Source organism: Scomber japonicus, chromosome 19, assembly GCF_027409825.1.
Source record: "Scomber japonicus isolate fScoJap1 chromosome 19, fScoJap1.pri, whole genome shotgun sequence".
In the NCBI taxonomy this organism is placed as follows: Eukaryota; Metazoa; Chordata; class Actinopteri; order Scombriformes; family Scombridae; genus Scomber; species Scomber japonicus.
This window is the reverse complement of record NC_070596.1, coordinates 18,362,157-18,382,528: the sequence shown is the minus strand read 5'-3', so window position 1 is coordinate 18,382,528 and position 20,372 is coordinate 18,362,157. Positions and strand designations below refer to the sequence as shown.

Below are 20,372 nucleotides of genomic sequence, written 5' to 3'. Positions count from 1 at the left end.
CTTCTAAATCAGCAGAGAAAGGAAGAAGGGTCATTCATTTAGCTATTTCTTTGCCCTGTTGATATTGATAATGCTGCATTTCATGTGAAAAACTGCTGTTATTTGCTTGTAAGTAATGCACATAGGATTTGTAATGATAAGTTATGCAATTCCTTGTAAAACAACTGTCTGTTTGACAGTTAATAATATTTCAGTATATAATTTTCATTTTGTTTGCTTATTGAAAACTGACATTTACATTTATTAAAGGTTGGCCACTATCAGCAGCTTTTCTGAGTGCACATGATTGTACATTGTGTACCCCTACCACTGTATGCCTGCATACTGGTCTTATATTTATGTAATTGCATAACAGTTTATAGCTTTCAGATGGCTCTGTTTAAAGAGGGTTTGACCCATGGAATGTGTGGGTAGAGATTTCTAGGTAAAAGTATATGATTGTTAAGAGAACTAAAACACACACTGTGTTCCCCTGCTGAGTCCTTAAATTGATAATTATACAGTAAGCCACTCAAGAGCCTCTGAAGACCAGTCAGCTCAACATTTGTCTTTTGTTTAGTCTTACAGGCGGATCAAAGTTACTTAAGCACGTCCTCGTGCTGTCAGTGATATATTCACACACTGTCCGATGTCCAATTGTGACACGTTGCCTCATGTCACTAAGCTAAGCTAAGCTCATACTGCTCCCCTCTATTTATGCCTCTAGAGACAGAGACAGAAGACATTTCTAACTCTGTTACATGGATATAATAATATCACGTTTATTTTTAGGTGTTGGTTTGGTACCCAAAATATTAATTAGCTACATTTCTGGCTTTGTGTTAGTAAATCAAAAATGAATTACACATTTACCCTAAATATAGACTACACTAGAAGAAATTTAAAAAGCAGCAAACACACACTAATTTAAGTTTTGTCCTCTTCGTCACATTAAGTCATAAGTTATTAAGACAGTTTTAACAGAAAACATATTAAGCAAGTTAGACTGTCTAAATTTGAAATAAATATATGACATATAAAATTTCCACCTTGGTCACAACTGTATTACTTTCCCTTGTGTTTGGAAAAACTACTGCCACTTTCCAGACATGTCTCTATCACATAGTCCTTCTCCTATTCACATATTCAAAGCCCAGGTACAGGTCCTTTAACAACAGGAAGTCACCATTTGTAAGTATGTGAATACATTTGAGCAATCTCACTTTGAGATAACCATGCATGCAGAAAACAGCAACAGAACACCAAAAAGAAGCAGCTTCCTGTATCATCTCTTCCTCCCTCATGTTCATTTACACGTATTTTGCTCTTTTGGAGGGATAAAATAAGGTTGCGACCCAGCAATGATCAGTATCTAGCCTTCACGTCAGAGAGAACAAATGGGTTGCCCTCTGTGGGCACATTATGCCACAGCAGCATGAGTCAGTAGGTCTGCCATTTGAAATTTACAGGTAAAGATTATGTGATAATTACACACATTACTCCCCCACTAATGAGTGATTGCTACAGAACTGTACAGTAGTCATGCAACAGCCACTTGATTTATTGAGATGATCAAAACATTCACTGACATCATTGTTCCTCTCCATGACCCAGTCCAAAATCATGAAACATCAGAGCGCTCACTGACCTTTTTCCATTTCCTTTCCTCTGATTCTTTGTCTTTTTCTCTTTGTTCTTCTGTGCTTTTACTGCACATTTGCCCAAGCTGCATTTAGTTGTTTCTCTGTACTTTTAGCCTTTGTGAAGTAACAGAAATCTGGCATTCAATTGGCATTCCTTTCGTAGCTGCTTGCTATGAAAGGTGGGGCAACGCACTTGAAAGGCATAATGAACGCAGGCCGAATCAGGTCAACACTCAATCTTAAATAGATCATTAGCAATTATTTCTGCAAAAGATTAAGTGGTCTGCTAGGGATAATTTATTGTTCCACCAAATTGCGGTGTGTTAGCATACTTGGCCCACTAAATACACTAATTGCAAAGAAAATAAGAGAAGTAAACACTGCTGCAGTGGCCAAAAGGTTGGTTCAGTATTTTGAATCAGCTGGCACTAACCAACTAAGAAGGTGGAGCTAATTAAAAATATTGAGCCAGGTTCACCACGGACAGTACCAGCTATAGGATGTTAGCTACTGATATCACAAGCTTTTATCACAGAAAAACAGTTTTTAGTTTAGTGTAGCATCATTTAGTGTCCGGAACCTCCAGACAAATCAAATACTAGCTCCTGAACAGCTTAGAACAAAAAATGCAGGGTAATATTGATCGCCAGAGGATGTGATCATTTCAGTCTGACAGTTAAAGAAGTTATTTGTCAACCGTCTTCAAGAAAAGTTACCTGGGCAGCACATTTTGAAGGACAAGTGCACATCAGTGTTGACATTAACAGCAGGATAGCTAAAGCCAGTGCAGTTTTTGGTAGACTATGAACAAATGTCGAGAATCACAGAGTTGACCCTAATGGCTGTCCAAGGCAGCAGTCAAAATGGTAGACATACAGAATGCAGGTAAATATGCAACTAAACAATGTCCTGCTTAACTAAGTGCTTGGAGTTGGTATTGCATGGAAAACAACTTTAATATGTTGTCATTAAATGTTTTACAGATACATTTAGTATAAAAATGTTGTGACTTTGCAGATACATTCATTATAACTGCTTTATTATGTTGATATAAAACATAATTGTGTTTCTCCCAAAGCATATTTGCTTTGCTGTAATTTATAGGAGACAGGGTTGTACATAGTATCTGTTATATATGCAATTATGATTTAGCCAGTTGCTAACCTTGCAAATCTTCATTATCACTCCTATTAGCAGCTAACACAAAACAGGTGGCACCGATGAAAGACAGACTTGTTTGAATTAATAAAAACAAATGTCAGAAAAAACAAAATACGCATTTAGAAGGCAACCAAATGAGTTACAGATCTGTTCTGCAAACAACAATGGCTGCAAACTTCAAGTGTTTATTTAAATCCAACATTGGATTACCGGATTGGAAGACAGTGAAATTGCTCTTTTAGTTTAGCTAAAACACTATGAACTGAAAATATTCTAAAATCTAATTGAGCTCATTTGTACTGAAAACGGTAATTATGTAAATCATCTGTCTTCTTAACTTGCTGTTGACAAAGCAAGATCATTTGTCTGTTTAATAAATGATTTTCATTTACACTAAGAATTTATCCAGAGATTAACAATAACATATGACACAGTATACAGGTGGTCTTGAGGTCTGTGAAAGTTTAAAAATGAAGTATGAAAATATGTGATGTTGTAAGTTGTTTATGATTAAAGGTAACAAATGAGAAATGTATAGTGCAGACATACTCCTTCATACAGTAACATTTTGACAAAAACTAACATTAAGCAGGCTTTAACAATGGAATCAATTAATCCAATTTGAAATTTGTGTTTAGAAAGCTAAAACCTTCGAAAGCGCAACCTTTCAACAGTACAGGAATGTGTTTTGAGGAAACCTCCTATACACAGAGCTCTTTCTGTGAAAAGGTCAAATCATTCATTCGTGCAGTTCTTTTTCCCCTCATCTCAACCTTTTCTTACCATCCCCTTGTGCCCTACCAGCCAGACTTACTCGCTGTGTTTATAAGTTGGCCCATGTATCATAAGCTAAAACTAAGCTGCCCTTTACCTTGTGTAGAAATAGTTGGAAATCCAACAGTTTGAGAGCTTTTAAACTATTTTGACAGCTCCCTCTTTTTTCCATCACCCCCATGAGCACTGGAAACTGGCGTTGTGCATGTGTGTGTCTAAATGAACAAGTGTGCGTCGCTCGCTTTTCCTGTAAGCTGACATGAAAGATATTTCACAACTTTTGAAGTAGTGTTTTGTGAGACACCAGGGTGCTCAGTTAGATATCATTGTAACATTACCATGTGCCCATAAAGGAAAGAAATCTTGTTTTCGTACTGTTCTATAATGTACTTTGTATGGGTCGCTGTCAGGAAAAATGAGTTATATTGAATTTAGCCTTGGGCCTGGTGTTGGTGAAATGACTCCCACTGGACTGAGCAGAGGTGAAACTCTGTACACCAAAGTCAAATGGCACAATCATTGACGAGGGAAGAGCTACTTTCTTAGAAGTAGAAATTCATTCATGACTACATGTTTATTTTGTGCACCCTAACCCTGTGTTGAAATATGATGTTTCAACATAGGGACGTGTCATTGTTTGTTTAACTTTAAAGAACACTAGATGAAAGATAATGTTGAAAGATAAGCTTTTCTTTTTTTCTCTTTTATTGCAGAAAGTATGATACATGGTAAAACAGTACAAATACCATTTTCAAATTGACTTTTTTGTAAGATTTTCTTTCTTTGCTTCTTTCTGTCCTCATTTTCCTCTGTTCTTTTCCTCTATCTTTACAATTTCTTATTTCCTTCCTATTCCATCTCTCTACCAGGTGAAGTTCTAAGCTTGGTGGATGACCTGTTCTCTGGTTTGGGTTCATCCTGTGTTGTTGCCGGGAAAAGGAGTGGAGAACATCCTCACTCTGTGCTTTATTCAGTGGTCTTCAAGTGCCTGGAACCTGACAGTCTTTACAAGTAAGTGCAGATGCCCTTTGCCAAGTTTTCCAAGACAGCTGAGTTGCTGATTTATTGTGGTTCTTTATTTCTTCAATGCATGAATAAACACGAGTCGTAAATTGTATTGTGTTGTAGTTAGTGCTGAAATAGTTTCTGCACAGGTCTGTTAAGTATGGAAAGTCATTAATTATTTCCAGATCTCAAAGGGTGTAAAAATTAATAGAAAATGGCCAAATAAAGTTATGGGAAAAACATATTGTGTGTGTTAATGAAGTTACAAAATTTAGATATTAGAAGCGTGAAGAGAATTGCCACCTTATCGTGGTGGCAGGGTTTCTGTGCCCCTGTGATTCTTAGAGCCCTGTTAAGGAGCTTGTAGGGTCTCCAAAAGCACATTTGACCCAGATGAGAAGCTAGACTAAGGAGGAGACCAGAGGTTCTGTTTATCAGGGTATAGCACAATTAGACTGGATTAAAGTATGGGTACAGGATTTTTTTTTTGTTTATCATTGCATGGCAGCACTTACTTGAATGAAAAATCTCTGGCACGTTGTATCCCATGTCTGTCTGAATATGTTGTCGTAGATCTACAACATTTCTAAACATTTTGCATCATTAAACCTAAACAGTAAATAACTTCTTAAAACCTTAAAAACATGTTTCTAACTGACCTGCACTATTATGCGACATTGCTCTTGGTCTTGACTCACAATTTACTGCAATGTAATTGACTTGATCCTTTTTTTCTGACCACATTTTTTATGAGTTCAGTGTTTCCCATTACCATATAAAGATCTTTCATTAAACATTATGTTGTTACCAATGTTTGCATCTTTCCCGAATAACAATGACTGGGCAAATATCAGCAATACCACATCCTCCCCTGGGTGTCTACAATTCCCACTGCAAATGTTATTTTGTTTAAGGGGGTGAATTTTGTTACCTACTCCTGAACAACAGCTGGCTCGAGTTAACCAGGGAAGCATACTTAGTCTCAACATGGTGGAAGTGGTGGATGCTTCCGTTCTTTTATGTTCTCTTTGGTCAGAGTGGGAACATGGTTTTAGTGAATACAGAAGGATCTGTTAAGAGGCACTATTTGTTAAACTCAAACAGCAAATTGACCACTCTGTCTGTGTAGATTTTTGGGAGGCATTTAGCTAACAGACAGATGTCGCCTGAGGTCATTACATATGGTCATATTCATTGCGGTCATCACCCTGACACATCATGCATTTACAGCAGGAAGTGAGAAATAAAGATTCCAGTCTATTTTCAGTGACTGATTGTGGATTTGTTAGTGAATGGGATTATGCCATTAGTCATTAGAGGAAACACATCATGTCCATAGTCCAACAAACACAGTTAAATTATCAGCTGTATATCTTCATATATCATAATTTTATCAACAAAATTACTTTTGAGTTATTAAGTAATGGATCAATCAGCAGGCCTATTACTCCAAAGTGGTACAGTAGTAAGGAAGTATGAAAGTCAAACTTCTTAGTATCAGTGGCCTTACACTATATCAATGATGCATATGCTCCTCAGCTTCTGGAAAGCCAAAGTACTGTTTGCTTTTCTATGCATACATATATCCTCAGAGAGAGGTATTTAGTACACTGTGAGTAACCACACTGAAATACAATTATAATGCAATACAACTGTCTCTCAATATTACTAATTAGAATTAGAATATTTAGTTGATGAGACTAATACCTCAGATTTTTCACTAAATCCTCTTTTTGTGTCAGGCATCGGTGGTGGTGTTGCATTAGACTGCATTACACTGAAACCTATTTTTAATATTTAGTTCACCTCATTTACATACATGGAGGAGCTCAAAATGCAGCCTAATGCAACAACACCACAAACTATAGTCTCAAAACTGACCATAGAGCTGTATCAACATGTTTTCAAAAAGCTGGGAGCATTTATCATAAGATCTGCACTGCAATGATCTAGGGTTTCCATTTTTTCCTTCAGTCATTGCATTGAAAGTCATGCAGAGGGATATCCCAGACTAGCATTACATTCAGTAATACATTTGGTATTCCTGGCATGAACATTTCCTATGAACGCTATCCCCCCCCCCTCTACATTTTGAAATGAAGTTGTAAGAGCAGCAGCAATTGGTGAATTAGACAGGGCCCAGATGTTGTTGTGGCTGTCATTGGACGCATGAACGTACTGTACTATCTTCATTGCTTTTCAATGTCTTCTTAACTTTTGTTCAGTGTCTCATGTTTATAGTGATCTTGCTATTTTGTGGCCTTGGTTTGTTTTGGGAACCTCAAAATTGCCCCTGTAAAAGAAGCAGCCAGTATTTAAAGCTATGGGAAACCTGATCTAGAGCCATGTTTTTCCCAATGTTAGGTGAACATACAGTATGATGTACTTTCTAAAATAAAATAAATAAAAAGAACATCAAATAACTTGAAAGATAAAATGGTGGAGGTAAAGAAGTCAGAGAAGGATATTACATTGCATGCATAATAAGACATTTACATTGCTCGTTGTGTGGGTGTGTGTCTATTTATGCCAGAAGGAAGGTGATGGATGCATTCATGTTACAATGTCAACAAGCTGTTGGACATTAATGTCAAACAATGACACAATCATAACTGCATAACACATATCATGTAGTTTCTTTTTTTTAATCTAACATTGCAGCATATGGTCACTAGCTAATAAACCTGTGTGTGTATCACACATAAAAAAGTAGCACACAGGGAGGAGGAGAGTATTTCCATATTTGGAAAGATTTCCCTGACTGTGATTAAGAATTTAACTGAGCGTTTAAACAAGGAAATAAAGAAGATAAAATAAATGTAATAAAACAGAAGGGAAGCGGTCAAGAGTCATTGACATTTCTAGGAGATAATGGCAAAGCCAACAACACAATTACCCTCTATTTAGTTAAAAGTCACGATTTTGAGTTTCCTACAAGCTTTGACAGTTGATGAAGAATAGTGGTGGAGCAACTATTATACTAACAAAAACCTGCGACAAGAGGCTAATTTCCAACTTTGTAGCAGCGTTATCTTTGTTTAGGCATTCTCCACTGTGTTGTTTTTCTCTGATAAGAGCAGAATTTACGTCGGAATTACGTCTGAGGGCACATCTGTTTGCAGCCAACTCCGCTTGTCTTAATCAAGAGCCCGATAAGACCTCTACTGGTATTGGCTTTACACTTGATCATTACTAAGACTGCTAAAGACTCCCTAATGTTCTCCAGCAAACCACAATGTTGTTTCCTCTATGAAAAGTTACACACCTCATTTCAAAAGCTCAATATTTAGAAAATAATTGGCAGTTACTTATACACTGGGTATAATGTCTCGTGTGTGCTTTAACCCACTGGTGCCAGAAAGTATGGGTCACATATTAAGCAAAAATTACTTAAAGAGAAAAACACTACTCATTAATACACTTGTTGGGCTACTATACTTATTATATTAATGTCAGGTTTGTGCATTAAAAACACATACAGTAACACAAACATTGCCAATGTTACTGTCATCATCACCAAAACCATCTAGAGAAGCAGAGAAAAAAGCAGCTTTTTTTTCACTGCTTCTTTGGTGTTGATGAAGAGGCACATGTCATTTTCTGTAGATTGAATGGTGATACAATAATTTGACAGACAGCTCTCCTCAAATGATGCTGGCCTCACATTAAATGACTTTTGAACATTTTCACTCTTGCAGACAAATTTCCAATGTTGCAATGAAATCATGAGTGGTTTGCTAGAGTTGTGTTACTGTCATCTTGTTAGTTTGATGCAAATTAGTCAAAAAACTCAGTCCAAGCTGTCTTTAGTGAATCTTTTTCTCGTCTAGATGTACCCATAAAGTCACATGCATTTATATTATATTAAGTCTTGGTCCATACAAATAGTGAAATTCAATAGGTGTGCTCTCACCAGCACCAAACAGGAAGCAGCAAACCGGGTAGTTATTGTAACACCCCAAAAAACTCACCATTACACACACACACTATAGACAGTGAATAAACAATGTCATGAGTGATCTACCAGCCTGCACATATTTTAGTGTCTACATTTTTGAACCGCTAAATAGCACAGCTCACTAACAGATGCTGGTAGCTAGGTGAAGCGACACAATCCAAAATCAGTTCATCTGTATGGATTATGGTGTTGCTGAATTTACCAGAAGAAGTAATAAACGCAGGGAGCTTCAGTTTAGTTCAAACTGCTAATATGTATTCCTGTATTTTTTAAGGTTTTGTCACCACCACAGAAACAGGGTGTCTGTCACTGACTGCTGTTAGCTGTTGGTTTGATTAATGGTTTACAGTCTAATAATGTGGGTTTTTATTGAATACTGATGGTGGCTGATTCTCCTTAGTGTCAGCCAGGTATACTTAGATTATAATGGCAGTTTGCAGTAAATGGTGTGTGTGTTTACTACTTTCTACTCTACTTTACTAATTAAACATGGTGTGCTTGATGGTGTTGTTAATGACACCGATGAAACTTGAAAGCTCAGTATTGTCATTGCCTTTTTATCTTCCCCTTTTATAAGTCACATTAACATTTATTAATCCAGAAAAAGCTAGAAAAAGCTTCTTTGTATAATATGATACTCTTTCTTTCAGCTGTAGTATATCCGCAATGTATTTACTGGGATTTCACACATGATTTCAGCCCAGTTGGAGAAGTAAAACATGTGACTTTCTGCCTTTGTCCTGGCTGCTACTTTTCTACTGTATTTCATGCAGTTCACAGGGTTTCCAAACAGAAATACTCCAACATCCAGCAGCTGAAAGTAATGTGTCCAGATAGTTAATGGTTGAAGGGGGTTTCTGTGGGCAGCTGTATAAACTGTGTAGCTGTTTTAAAGTTGTAAAAATACCTCGTTTTCCCCCCACGCATCCTGGAAAACCTGAGAATAAAAGGCTATTTTCAAGTACAGCACGACACCATTTGAAATGTGATTATCTGAACTGATATGATCTAGGAGATGTTATCCTGAACATATTTTATTTGTAAAAAGAAAAAAAAGTTGTTAAATGAAAATTTCTTAATAACAGGAACAATCTGAGTGTACTGTTTCTCTTCACAGTTGTAACTAAATGAATTCATTAATTTAGGTTTTGTTTTTGGCTTGTTTTTTAGGACAAACCACTACACACACAAGGGAAGCTGTGGCCAAAAGCGGCTTCTGTTTCTGTTCTATTGTTTTTTCTTCTTGTAAATTTCCACCAGGAGCAGGATGGCAAATAATCTCAAGAGGCTTCTAGTTATAGTCTTGCAAAGAGTGACCCTGCAAGTCTTTGCAAAATTGTATAGTCATGCATTTGTGAGTGAAGAGGTATGATAAGCAAACAAGTCAATCAGATGGACCCAGTCAAATCACAATCACTATTTTAGTTGTTTAAAGAGTAATTGTTGATTGATGTTTAATTAAATCATACTGTAGATTAATTTAATATTAACTTTTTTATATCACAACTTTTTGATAACTTTTAGTTTTCAGTTGATTCACAATCTAGACAATATTTCAAAATGTATATTTAAAATGTATTAAAGAAAATGAAGGAAAGTCACTTCTTAAATCTAATTTATTAATAGTGAGTTTATGAATGACATCAAAAGCTTTATATATATATTTCAATGTCTGTGATCTATGGGTGTGCATTAGATTGAGCTTTTGCTGTTTTTGATAATCAGTGTTTTATATATACAGTACAACTCAGCTCTCTGCATCACATGAGTCCCCGAATCGTCCCTGAATTGTCTCAGTCCCAGCTGCCCCGCATCTTCCTGATTGCTCCTCAGCCACTTCTAATTGCTCCTGACTATTTAAGGCAGAATCTCCAGACACCCAGTCAATTTGTCTTAATTCCTTCACTATCCTAGTCATGTTTTTGGCAGCATTAACTGCTTTATTTTTCCTGTTATCTTGTTTCCTCTCTTTCACTGGTGTGCAAGCGGTGCCTGTCTTCCTTTTATGGCTTAACACTATAGCAAAATTTTAAATCTGGCTGAAGTTTGTGTTGTGTTAAGCCACATCACAATATCGGTATTTTCCTGCAGTCTATCAGCAAACAATTTTCCTCGCTCTGACCAGCAAGAATGTCTGAATCCATGAATACACAAATATGCTTTGTTCACATATGAATAAAAGACTTAAAAGAATACCTCAGATTTTTTAGACAGTAGTTGCTAAACATATCCACATGACAAAAATGATTATCGGTTCCAAAATAACCCATGTGATCTTTCCAAAAATGACTCATGACCATATGAGGGATAAGGGTTGTTATTCATTGTCCATCCATGATGGTGTGTTTTCGTTACCTTAATCCAGTAGAACAATGACAACCATTTAACAAAGACAACCCCTAAATGCATGCACATTGATAGATACTACTGTGTAATTCCTGTAAACTCTGAACTTTTTGCGGTATCATTCTGTATGTACAGGTTGTATGAAAGTGCTAATGCATATTCAATCAAAAATGTAAGAAGTGAATAGCTAGTGGAAACCGTAGTTGAAAATACACTGGTACAGTCCAGTGCTGCATGTAACCAAAACTCAGTTGACACACACTTTGATATTGAAACTTACTCCCTATGTTGATTTTACTGAAAAAGTATAGCACAAAAGCTAGTGTCTGCCTGAGGAGCATTAGGTGGGTAAGTCTCCATTATTTAACAAAGCAAAAAGGCATGTGGAAACAGATTGCCCATTCTTAATGTATGCATATTTTACTTGAGTGCACTCATAATTGAAAAAGGGGCAGTCATTGTAGCACATTCTTATATTGGTTAACCCACCATGATGAATTTGCCTGGATTTTGTCAAATGCCATTCAAAGTATTATTGAAATGACGGTCCTGTCGAATTTTCTAGAAATATGTTTCCAGAAATATCTGGTACGTTGATTGCCTTTTAATGGGGCATCGTCATTATTACTTTGGACAATGACATCTTGCTGATCTGCAAGTAAGATCATCTTTGAAAGCTGAGCTTTTCTTTTTTTTCTTTTTTTTTCAATTTACAGTGAAAGGCAAGGCAGTTTTATTTATGGATGTTGCACTAGAGTGATGCCACTTAAATCTGAGGATTTCAAAGTCATGAGATATTGGAAGCTGCCACAAATTCTTGAGGCAGTGAGAAACAATTATATTTGGCGCTGATTGATTTGTGGACTGGCTCAACTGATGTGTGTCCAAATGCTGATGTCATGGAAAAGGCATCCCCTACTGCCCTGGCTTCTCATGCCAAAAATACTGCCCTAATTGATCCTCTCTCACTCTCACTTTCTCTCATTCCTCCTCCCTTGCTCTGTCTGTCTCTGAGCTTTCTGTCGTGTCATCTTTTGTTCAGCCATCTCTCCACTGTCTCATTAAATTAGAGGACAATGGTTACTTTAATGGCAACATTGTTAATTTACACAAACATTAATCTGCCATTTATCCACTTCATTGTTTGCTGAGCTTTCAAAACTATGGCACATGGACAAAACCAAGCCACTTCCAATCGAGCCATGTGCAGCCAGACAGCCTTTGAATAGATGTGAGAGACTGGGAATTAGAAAGAGGGACAGACAGAGCTGAGCTATATGCAAGCAATGCAGATAGAAAAATAGAGACACAGGGAAGTTAGTGGGTGGGTGGCCGAGGTGGTTATGTGTGTCTTGCCAATTCTGTTACTTGATGTTTTGACATTCTCGTGGCAGGCCAGACCGTGGCTGGTTCCTTTGTTCTCCCAGGCGATCTTTATCATCACCGAGTGCCTGAGCTGAACCACCACCGCACTCCATCCTTCCCTCTTTTAATGCTACTATCTGTCTCTGAATGAGATTCTAACAGTATGAATTACACCTGGCCAAGGTTCCTTGTTTTTTTCTTTTTTTGCATGAATGTGTTTAAAAAAAAAAAAATCAAGTTTCCTCTTGCATGTCAAATGTCATGTTTCCTTAAACAATGAGCATGTTTATCCCCATTTAATGCAGATCTCTTGAGAGGCTTAATCTCCTGACAGAAACAGCTTTACTACTGTACAATCTTGTAATTGCTACAGGGGCCGTGGAAGGGTAAACAGTACCTGTCATTGATGCCAACCATTTAAACAACCAAAATAGCAATAAAATGCTGGCAAGCTCACATTCTACATCCCAAACAGAACTTTTAACAAATTGCCTTGATAAAATTCCCGCCTTGTCGTTGTCCTGCTCCCCTCCCCTCTTCCGCCTCATTGTATCCATCTGCACGTTATGTGGCCACATAATTTAAACAGTGTGACTGTTACATGCCAATATTGTTTTGCTGGGCAGAGGAGCCAGCGAGGCCCGTGCGTCTTTTGTGAGGTTCTTGGGGAATACCGCATTCACCCTGCTGAATAACAAGATCAGACAAACTATGTGAGCAATGTCCAAACAGGTCATATTACAAACAAAACAATCATTTGACAACACTGGAACAGCTCTCAAAAGACATTACTTAAAACAAGGCAAATGGGTTTAGGAAGAAAAGCAACTTTTGTAAAAACAATAATATCCTCATTTCTTTATTTTCTTGTATTTCTAGAAGAATTCAGCAATGGAATGCCATGTCAGTTGTTCAAGTTGTCTCCACTGTGTTTTGTGGTTTCCTTTTTGTCATTTTGTTGTTTTTACAGTGGTAAGTCTGTGGAAATACTGCTGAAATACTTTCATAACTAGTTACAAACATTTCTCAATACTTAATTCACTTTTTCAAAACTCCCCCCCTGTAGTAGGAAAACAGTCAAAGGATATATTTTTTGTTTTTTTTTGTTTTTCTTTACTTTACAAAAACTTACTTAAACCTGTACCACAACGGTACATTATTTATAGCATTAATAGATTTTACATACAACCTTGAACATGAAGTAGTAGTGGTAATGGTTAGAAAATATTAGGTTACCAGTGTTAGACAGCAACAGTGGGCTACTATACCTGTAAAGCAACACCAGTCCCATTCTATATTAACTGATCAGACTGATACAGTTTCCATTAAACCATTTGCACACTAATGCAAGTGAATATTTACTAATATTTACTGCTTTATTTTATTTTGCGTTTTCTTTTGTATTTGTTTCCTTTTTGGCATTTTAAATCTTCCATATTTGCCATCGTGACTATAATACCCCCAAGGTGAAGCCTAGAGGATGATTGCGGTCATGGTTTTTGAAAAAACAATGTTGATTGACTGACTGATGTTTTGTTGACCCATCCATCCACCCTAATGTCTTCCCTATGCAGATAAAGATCTCACTAAATAATATCACCTGATATCCTCCTTTGCTCCAGTCATAATTATGCGCCAAACCTCTGCATGTTAGCACTGTCATTTTCAGCATGCTGGGCTTACTTCATTTAGCATTTAGCTCAATCACTGTACAGTCTCATAGAGCTGTCAGAACGGCTCCTACAGTAGTCTTGTTTACATTTTTGCATAAGCTTTATCAGTGTGCTTTTTATTATGTCTGTCTCCAGGCTGCTTTCAGACTGCAAGCTTACAGTCGAGCTGTCAGGCAATGTTAATGTTCTGTGTTTTTGTTTGTTTACTGCTGGTGAAGAGGTGTATAATTCAGGGAACTCAGAAACCAGTAAAAGTACTGTTGCTCCTGCTACAGTTTCCTTGGTGTGGTCTGTGGTTGCCACGGCGGCAAGCTAAAGTTTAAACCATCATCAAGATGGCAGCGGCAAATAGCCGTGCAAGCTCATGAGCATAGTAGCTGCCCTTTCTCTCTTTGCCACTGAGAGGATATTGATGTCTGAATCTTAATCCTTTTTTTTTTTTTAAAGATTCAGTATCACCAGTTTCTCTTCGTACTTTTTCTTATACAGAAGAACACAGATTGGCATTTTCAAAAGGACATGTAAAGGTCATTTGTTTTCTATTCCGAGCTGTGTGGCCCTACATTACTTGAGATGCGTTACATTTTCTCAGTGTGTCTCATCTCCTGTTGCAATGTCTTGAACTGTTTCCTGTGGTATCTTATCAGGGGACTTAGTGGTCCTGAAGTCTGTCATGGAACCCAAAAAATTCTGATGTTTGACATTTTCAGAGAAGGGAACTTTGTCCTCATAGGGTTCTTGGAGTCAAGCCAGATGCCCCTTTACTCCTCTCTCTTCTGTTTCTGTGGTACTGTCTGCACTCATTTTCAGATATAATTAAATCCCACATCTCACCTTGCAAAAACCCCATCTCATCAAACTCACAAAGGTCTGGAGCGAAAGCTAGCACAAACATTTTGTACAAAATATTGTTATCGTTCAAAGTCACTGCCAATTGATGCAATGAGGTTTTCTTTTTGCACTATGTATTTGTAATCAAATACTTGAAGTTAAAGTGTCTTGCTCAAGGGTATACTGATTTTCAAGACATTTTTCTGAGTACTTTCCATTTTGCCACATTACCTGGTCTTAGGATATCACAATAATAATCTTTTCCTGTATTTTTAGGTTTACTCTCCATGCAGTGGACAGCCGAGGTAGCCACTCTGAGTCAAGCTTTGTCTCAGTACGGACATCATGCCCGATGGTGGATGACAGCCGAGCTGAAGGTATTCTCACCTCTGAATTTTTCTACTGTGCATTTTTGTTATCTTGATTTCGCCTTTTACAGAAGTGCCATTTTAAAAACGACCATGTATATTTTTGACATTACATCTTTGTATCAAGCTCAATTTTTCAGTCATCTAATGTCAGATTTTTCTCCCGTGGACTCCTAAATCATATGCTACAAAGTTTCAGAAAAAAATAACACAAGGACGAGGTCAGAGCTCATAAATGGTTCTCTTTGATCACAACTCTAACAACTCTCACAGTGTGTACACATGTATGATTACATAGGATGGTTATTAAAACAAGCTGTGGCAAAATATAAAAGAGCACTCCAATTGCACATGTCAAATTTAATTTGCTAAATATGGGGGAGGTTACAGGCCAGGTCTAACCGAAGACACTTTAAGCTTGGTTTGTGGGAACTGTGTGATCCCATATGTTGGAAGCTTGACCTATATTGGGGACTAAAAGTTTGGGTACCTCAGCGGCTACCTTTTCCTCCTGTTATTGCACACATTTTAATCTGCTTATTTGCTTTTCTTACTCATGTCAAATCCTTCCTTCCTGTCTGTCTGTCTGTCTGTCTGTCTGTCTGTCTCTTACCTACTCACAGAGATAGCAGACAAGGTGTACAACTTGTACAATGGCTACACTAGTGGCAAGGAGCAGCAGATGGCCTACAACACACTGATGGAGATCCCTCCTCCGCTGCTATACAGAGTCCAGCACCACTACAATTCCCATTATGAGAAGTTTGGAGATTTTGTCTGGCGTAGCGAGGATGAGCTGGGCCCCAGGTGAGAAGATTTAAATAGTGGCACAACCGTTAAGCAGGTTTAGAAGATGCTTAAAACTGTTTTCACCATTCTTTCAGTTAGACGTGTAAGTATTTTAATGTGCAACAGTTGTTTTCCTGTCTAGAAATTTCAGTCAGACGCTATTCATCAGAGTCTCCTTGCCATCTTGTTTGATGACGTTGTTGTGTTGTTTTGTATCAATTACAGTCATCCTGAGGTTTCTTACATAACAAAGGCCAAAGCTGTCTGAGGTGGCGCTGCCAGATTCATACCATTCAGCCGTTTCTCATGGCATTGTCCACTCCTCCCCCTCTAAGAAGGAGCACCATTGCACAATTGCCCCAGTCCCCCTCCTTTTTCCCCCCTTTCTTAAAGTGCTTCTACTGGAAAGCAAGTGGGCAAGGTCACCGTGAAAACTCTGGGGTTATAGTAGCTCCTCACATTACCATGGTGATGCCAAAACAGTGTCTGTCAGCCAAGCCAAACACTAAACTTGATAGTCAGCTAACACTAACTCAACTTCCAGCACCATTTCCTCTTCTTTCTCGTAAAAAAAAAAGTTCCATGCCTACAACATGTCACCCAAACATCCCCTCACCCAACCCATGACCCTCTAAACAGCGACACCCCCATTGATAGCTTGCTGTGTGAACTGACACTGAGGCATTACAACAACATGGAGGCGAAGGGGAAGCTCACTGATTGACAAAAATGCAAGAGGGGAGGTATAAACAATAACCATTTTTTTATTTATTTAAAAAGCAAAAAAAAGTATATAACAAAAACATTCATGTATGCAAGTCTGACAAGGCACCAACTGGTCCAGCACTGATGATAGCAACACAAGATCTTAAGTTACAGCCCAATGTTTTGGTTTGTCCACCCCCACTGCCTGGAAGCACTCCTTTTCAAGCCATAAATAATATAATAATTGTGGAATAACTTTGGTCTGTAGGAAGATTATGCTTCTTTCTGATTGGTGAAGGGGGGTGGGAGGCACGGGTTGGCCATTGGGACCTAATATAGGGATTGGGGTGGTCGGTTGGTGTGTTTGTGTACGTGTATTTGTGTGTAGGCAGCTGCGGGGGTGGGGGTGGCTTTTGGATGAGCGAGCATGGATTATTTACTGCCTGAAGTTGGCAGGGTTGAGCCTCGTTGGGGTAATTTACAAGCAGGCTCTATTGGTGGTGCCTTTTTAAAAGGTAACAGAATGGCCAAGTGAAACGTAAGCACAGTCAGCACTCCTCCAGGAGCCGACAATCCCAGGAGCCCCCAAACGTCCACAGGCATTGTTACAGCTGAACACTAGCTCCTTTCATAATTGTATTGTTCTCTCGATATGTTGTGATACTGGTTTATTGTTACGTTTACTGTAAACATAATACACAATAGTTCTATTTCCCCACATCAGTCTGCCTGATTTGATGTTGATTTTAGTCTGGAGCTGCATTCCTTTTAAGCTGTGCTTGTGCCATAATCAATTACTTCGAATTTAGTTGTTTAAATCAAATGAAGCATTGAAGTTTTTTGACTTAGTTGCAACCTGAAAAACGGAAGTAATATTTTCAATATGTCTTTTTTCTTTTCTTTTTTAGTTTGTTTGTCATCACAAATAACATTAAATGTGTTTAATTTATCCCTAGATCACGTGCTTGCAAGCCTCTCTTGATTATGTGTTTGGTATTCTGTTGTTTCAGACATAAGAATTTAAGGGAAATGAGAAAATGTTTCCCCCCTTTTCAGCAAATAAGTGAAAAGGATGTCTGTACTCCTTGCTTAACTAAAGACAGATGTTGATGCTCAGCAGACACTGCTTTTCAAAACAAATGGAATTTTGCCCTTCTCTGTGTGTGTTTTCCTCATTTCAGTATCCATATGAGCTTAACAATCTAAAATGCTCATAGGCCTACTATAGGTGTATTCTGTAGGTGTTTTTCTCTTTTTGTCAGTATGGAATGGAGTGTGTGTGCGTGTGCGTGTGTGTGAGGCATCTTTTCTAAACTGAGCTGACCTGACATATGGCTACTTCATGTCGTAAACAGCAGCGCCAGACTCTGGACCTGGAGACAATATTCTTAGTTTCACTCACTCTAGACAGCTGTCTCTCGTGTTTGACAGAATCATTACCCACGAATTTAAAATGCCACTACATGTGGTAGTTCTGACCTAGACTGGCACTCCAATCACCGTGAGACGGGAGAGACATTAGCATTTTTTGTTTATTTTTTTTCAGCTCTGGTAACATTTAAAACTCTACTTTCATGCAGACACAATACCATATTTTATGTGCGTGTATTAGTTTTGTGGCATCAAATGAACCTCCTGGCACTGAGGTGGGCGCGTTTTATACAGATCAGGTGCTGCAGTAATCTTTCAGCCACTCCCTTTTGTATGAAATGGTGATTGACTCCCCATGCACCCAAAACAAAACCTGTTTGTTTGTTGGTTGATGTTTTATTGGGTGTTTTTAACAGTGGCATACATATGCCTTCATATATTTTCTTAAAAACGATTTGCATAATTGATTATCATGATTTTCGCAACTGATTTAAATGTATCAATTAGTACAGATTTAAATGCACATAAACTATTAATGCAGATGTTGTGTTTGTTTATTAGTTATTCTTATTAATACACACAACTGTTTCAAATCCTTGCAAACATACAGCAGTGGGACTAACATGTGCCACAAATCTGCAGTCTCTAAGTTGAGGAATGTTCTGTGTCCAAAAGTGTGTTTGTGTGCGTACCTTAAATAAATCCCGGAATGAATCATCCTGCCCGGAGCCTTTTCCAGATTTCATAGGCATTCTGCTTATGTCCATGGTCACCAAAATTGCAGAAATTAATTTCCGACAGTGATGCGTCCTTCTGCATCTGCATGTCTCAGTGCTGAATGTCAAGAGGAAATGTAATGTTGATGGGATTTATTAAAATTACATTTTTGTGATCTTGGATTGAGTTTGGATACTCTATTTTTTTTTTGTCTTCTCCTTTAACAGAAAAGCCAACTTGATCCTTCGTAGGGTGGAGAAGATTAGCCACTACTGCCGTTCCCTCCTGCTCAGCACCTACATCCAGAGCCGCACCGACACCATGGCATATGTCTATTGCCGGAATGAAGAAGGACGACCTCCCAGTAACACATGGCATGGCTCCTTACATGAAAGCCGCACCGCCTGCATGGAAAAGCTCATTTCTGTACAGCGTAACACATATAGCAACACCAAACTCCGATGAGACGAGAGTTTGAAGACAAGTGGTGTGGGTTTTTTTTTCTTTTCCTGCAAAATGACATCACTGATTGATTGATGTACCTCATCACATCACTCTGCAGCAGGTATCTCTCAAGTGAATGGTCTACTTTGAAAAACCAGGAGAGCCTAAAAAACCTCAGAATTCACTGGACATTGTGTTAAAGCTACGGAAAGACGTATTTTTGTGCGGCCTACTTTTATTATATGACAGAAGATTACAAAAAAGAAAACCTGGAGAAAATGAAATCTGAACTGCAAGATGCCAGTGATTGCACATATCAATGAGAAACTGCAGTGTGAACATGTAAAATATCCTTCAGCCTGGTTGGCTTAAATACTTTGAATGTAATATTGTAGTTCCTTTTTAGGTGCTTTGAAGCTTACCTGGAACACTTAAAAGAGAGTAAAAAGTGAAAAAGTCAATAGTGTAACTTATTTGCCTTTACTACCTTCATTTGAAAGGAGAAATTAAAATGTGTTGAAGCCATTTGAGAATCGCCTGCCTGTTTTCAAGTTGACGTTAATTAAAACATTTAAAGCATTGCTTCATGAATTTTAAAGCAGTAAGTGAGAAAGGGATGTCGTTAGTCTAAAATAGCAATGCTTTGTGTGGTAACAGGATTGACAAATAGGCTACTATCAGCCTGTTAAAATTATGCAAAGACAGAGTGGGTGACATTCAAACATCATATTCATTCATAAACTTTTCATTTGCAGCTAACTTCAGTGGTGGAATCTAGGAATCCTCATGTTATTATGTTACTAGACATGGACCTAAACACAGACTTATTATGCACCCAGGACAAAAAAAAGACAATGCTTTTGCCACACTGAAGACTTTAAAGTAAATGCTTTACGTAGTTTGATGGGTTTGGTACGTGACTAAACTCATCTACAGTATTGATAGAAGAAAATGAAATTTTGAACCCAGATGCTATAGCAATTTTTTAAATGATTTCTGCAAACCCTTGTAATATGCTTGTAATCTAATAAATTAGTCAGTGGAGTGTGGCTTTAGTCATCATGGAATCAGTTGACACATAATAGAGCTAAGTCAGCGGTAATACACAGGTAAGATGAGCAGTATTAGACGTGGCCTTACAGTCACATTATGATAATAATATGATCACATGAGTGATTCATAATCACTCATCTGAATACATCTTTGAAAAGTTCCTCCTTCACAGCAGAAATTGATATTTGTT

The 20,372-nt window shown here is 37.8% G+C and overlaps 1 protein-coding gene across 2 annotated transcripts in view; it reads left to right on the top strand.

The window, feature by feature from the left end:
• The window catches only part of LOC128380393 (astrotactin-2-like), a 282,453-nt gene extending 263,215 nt beyond the window's left edge, over nt 1–19,238 (top strand). For both annotated transcript variants that reach the window (XM_053340198.1, XM_053340197.1), the window contains exons 20-23: nt 4,427–4,568; nt 15,012–15,112; nt 15,727–15,910; nt 18,913–19,238. In XM_053340198.1, coding sequence (XP_053196173.1) covers nt 4,427–4,568; nt 15,012–15,112; nt 15,727–15,910; nt 18,913–19,150 — 665 coding nt within the window. In that variant the 3' untranslated portion in view covers nt 19,151–19,238. The remainder of the gene's footprint in view (nt 1–4,426; nt 4,569–15,011; nt 15,113–15,726; nt 15,911–18,912) is intronic.
• The last annotated feature ends 1,134 nt before the right edge of the window (nt 19,239–20,372 follow it).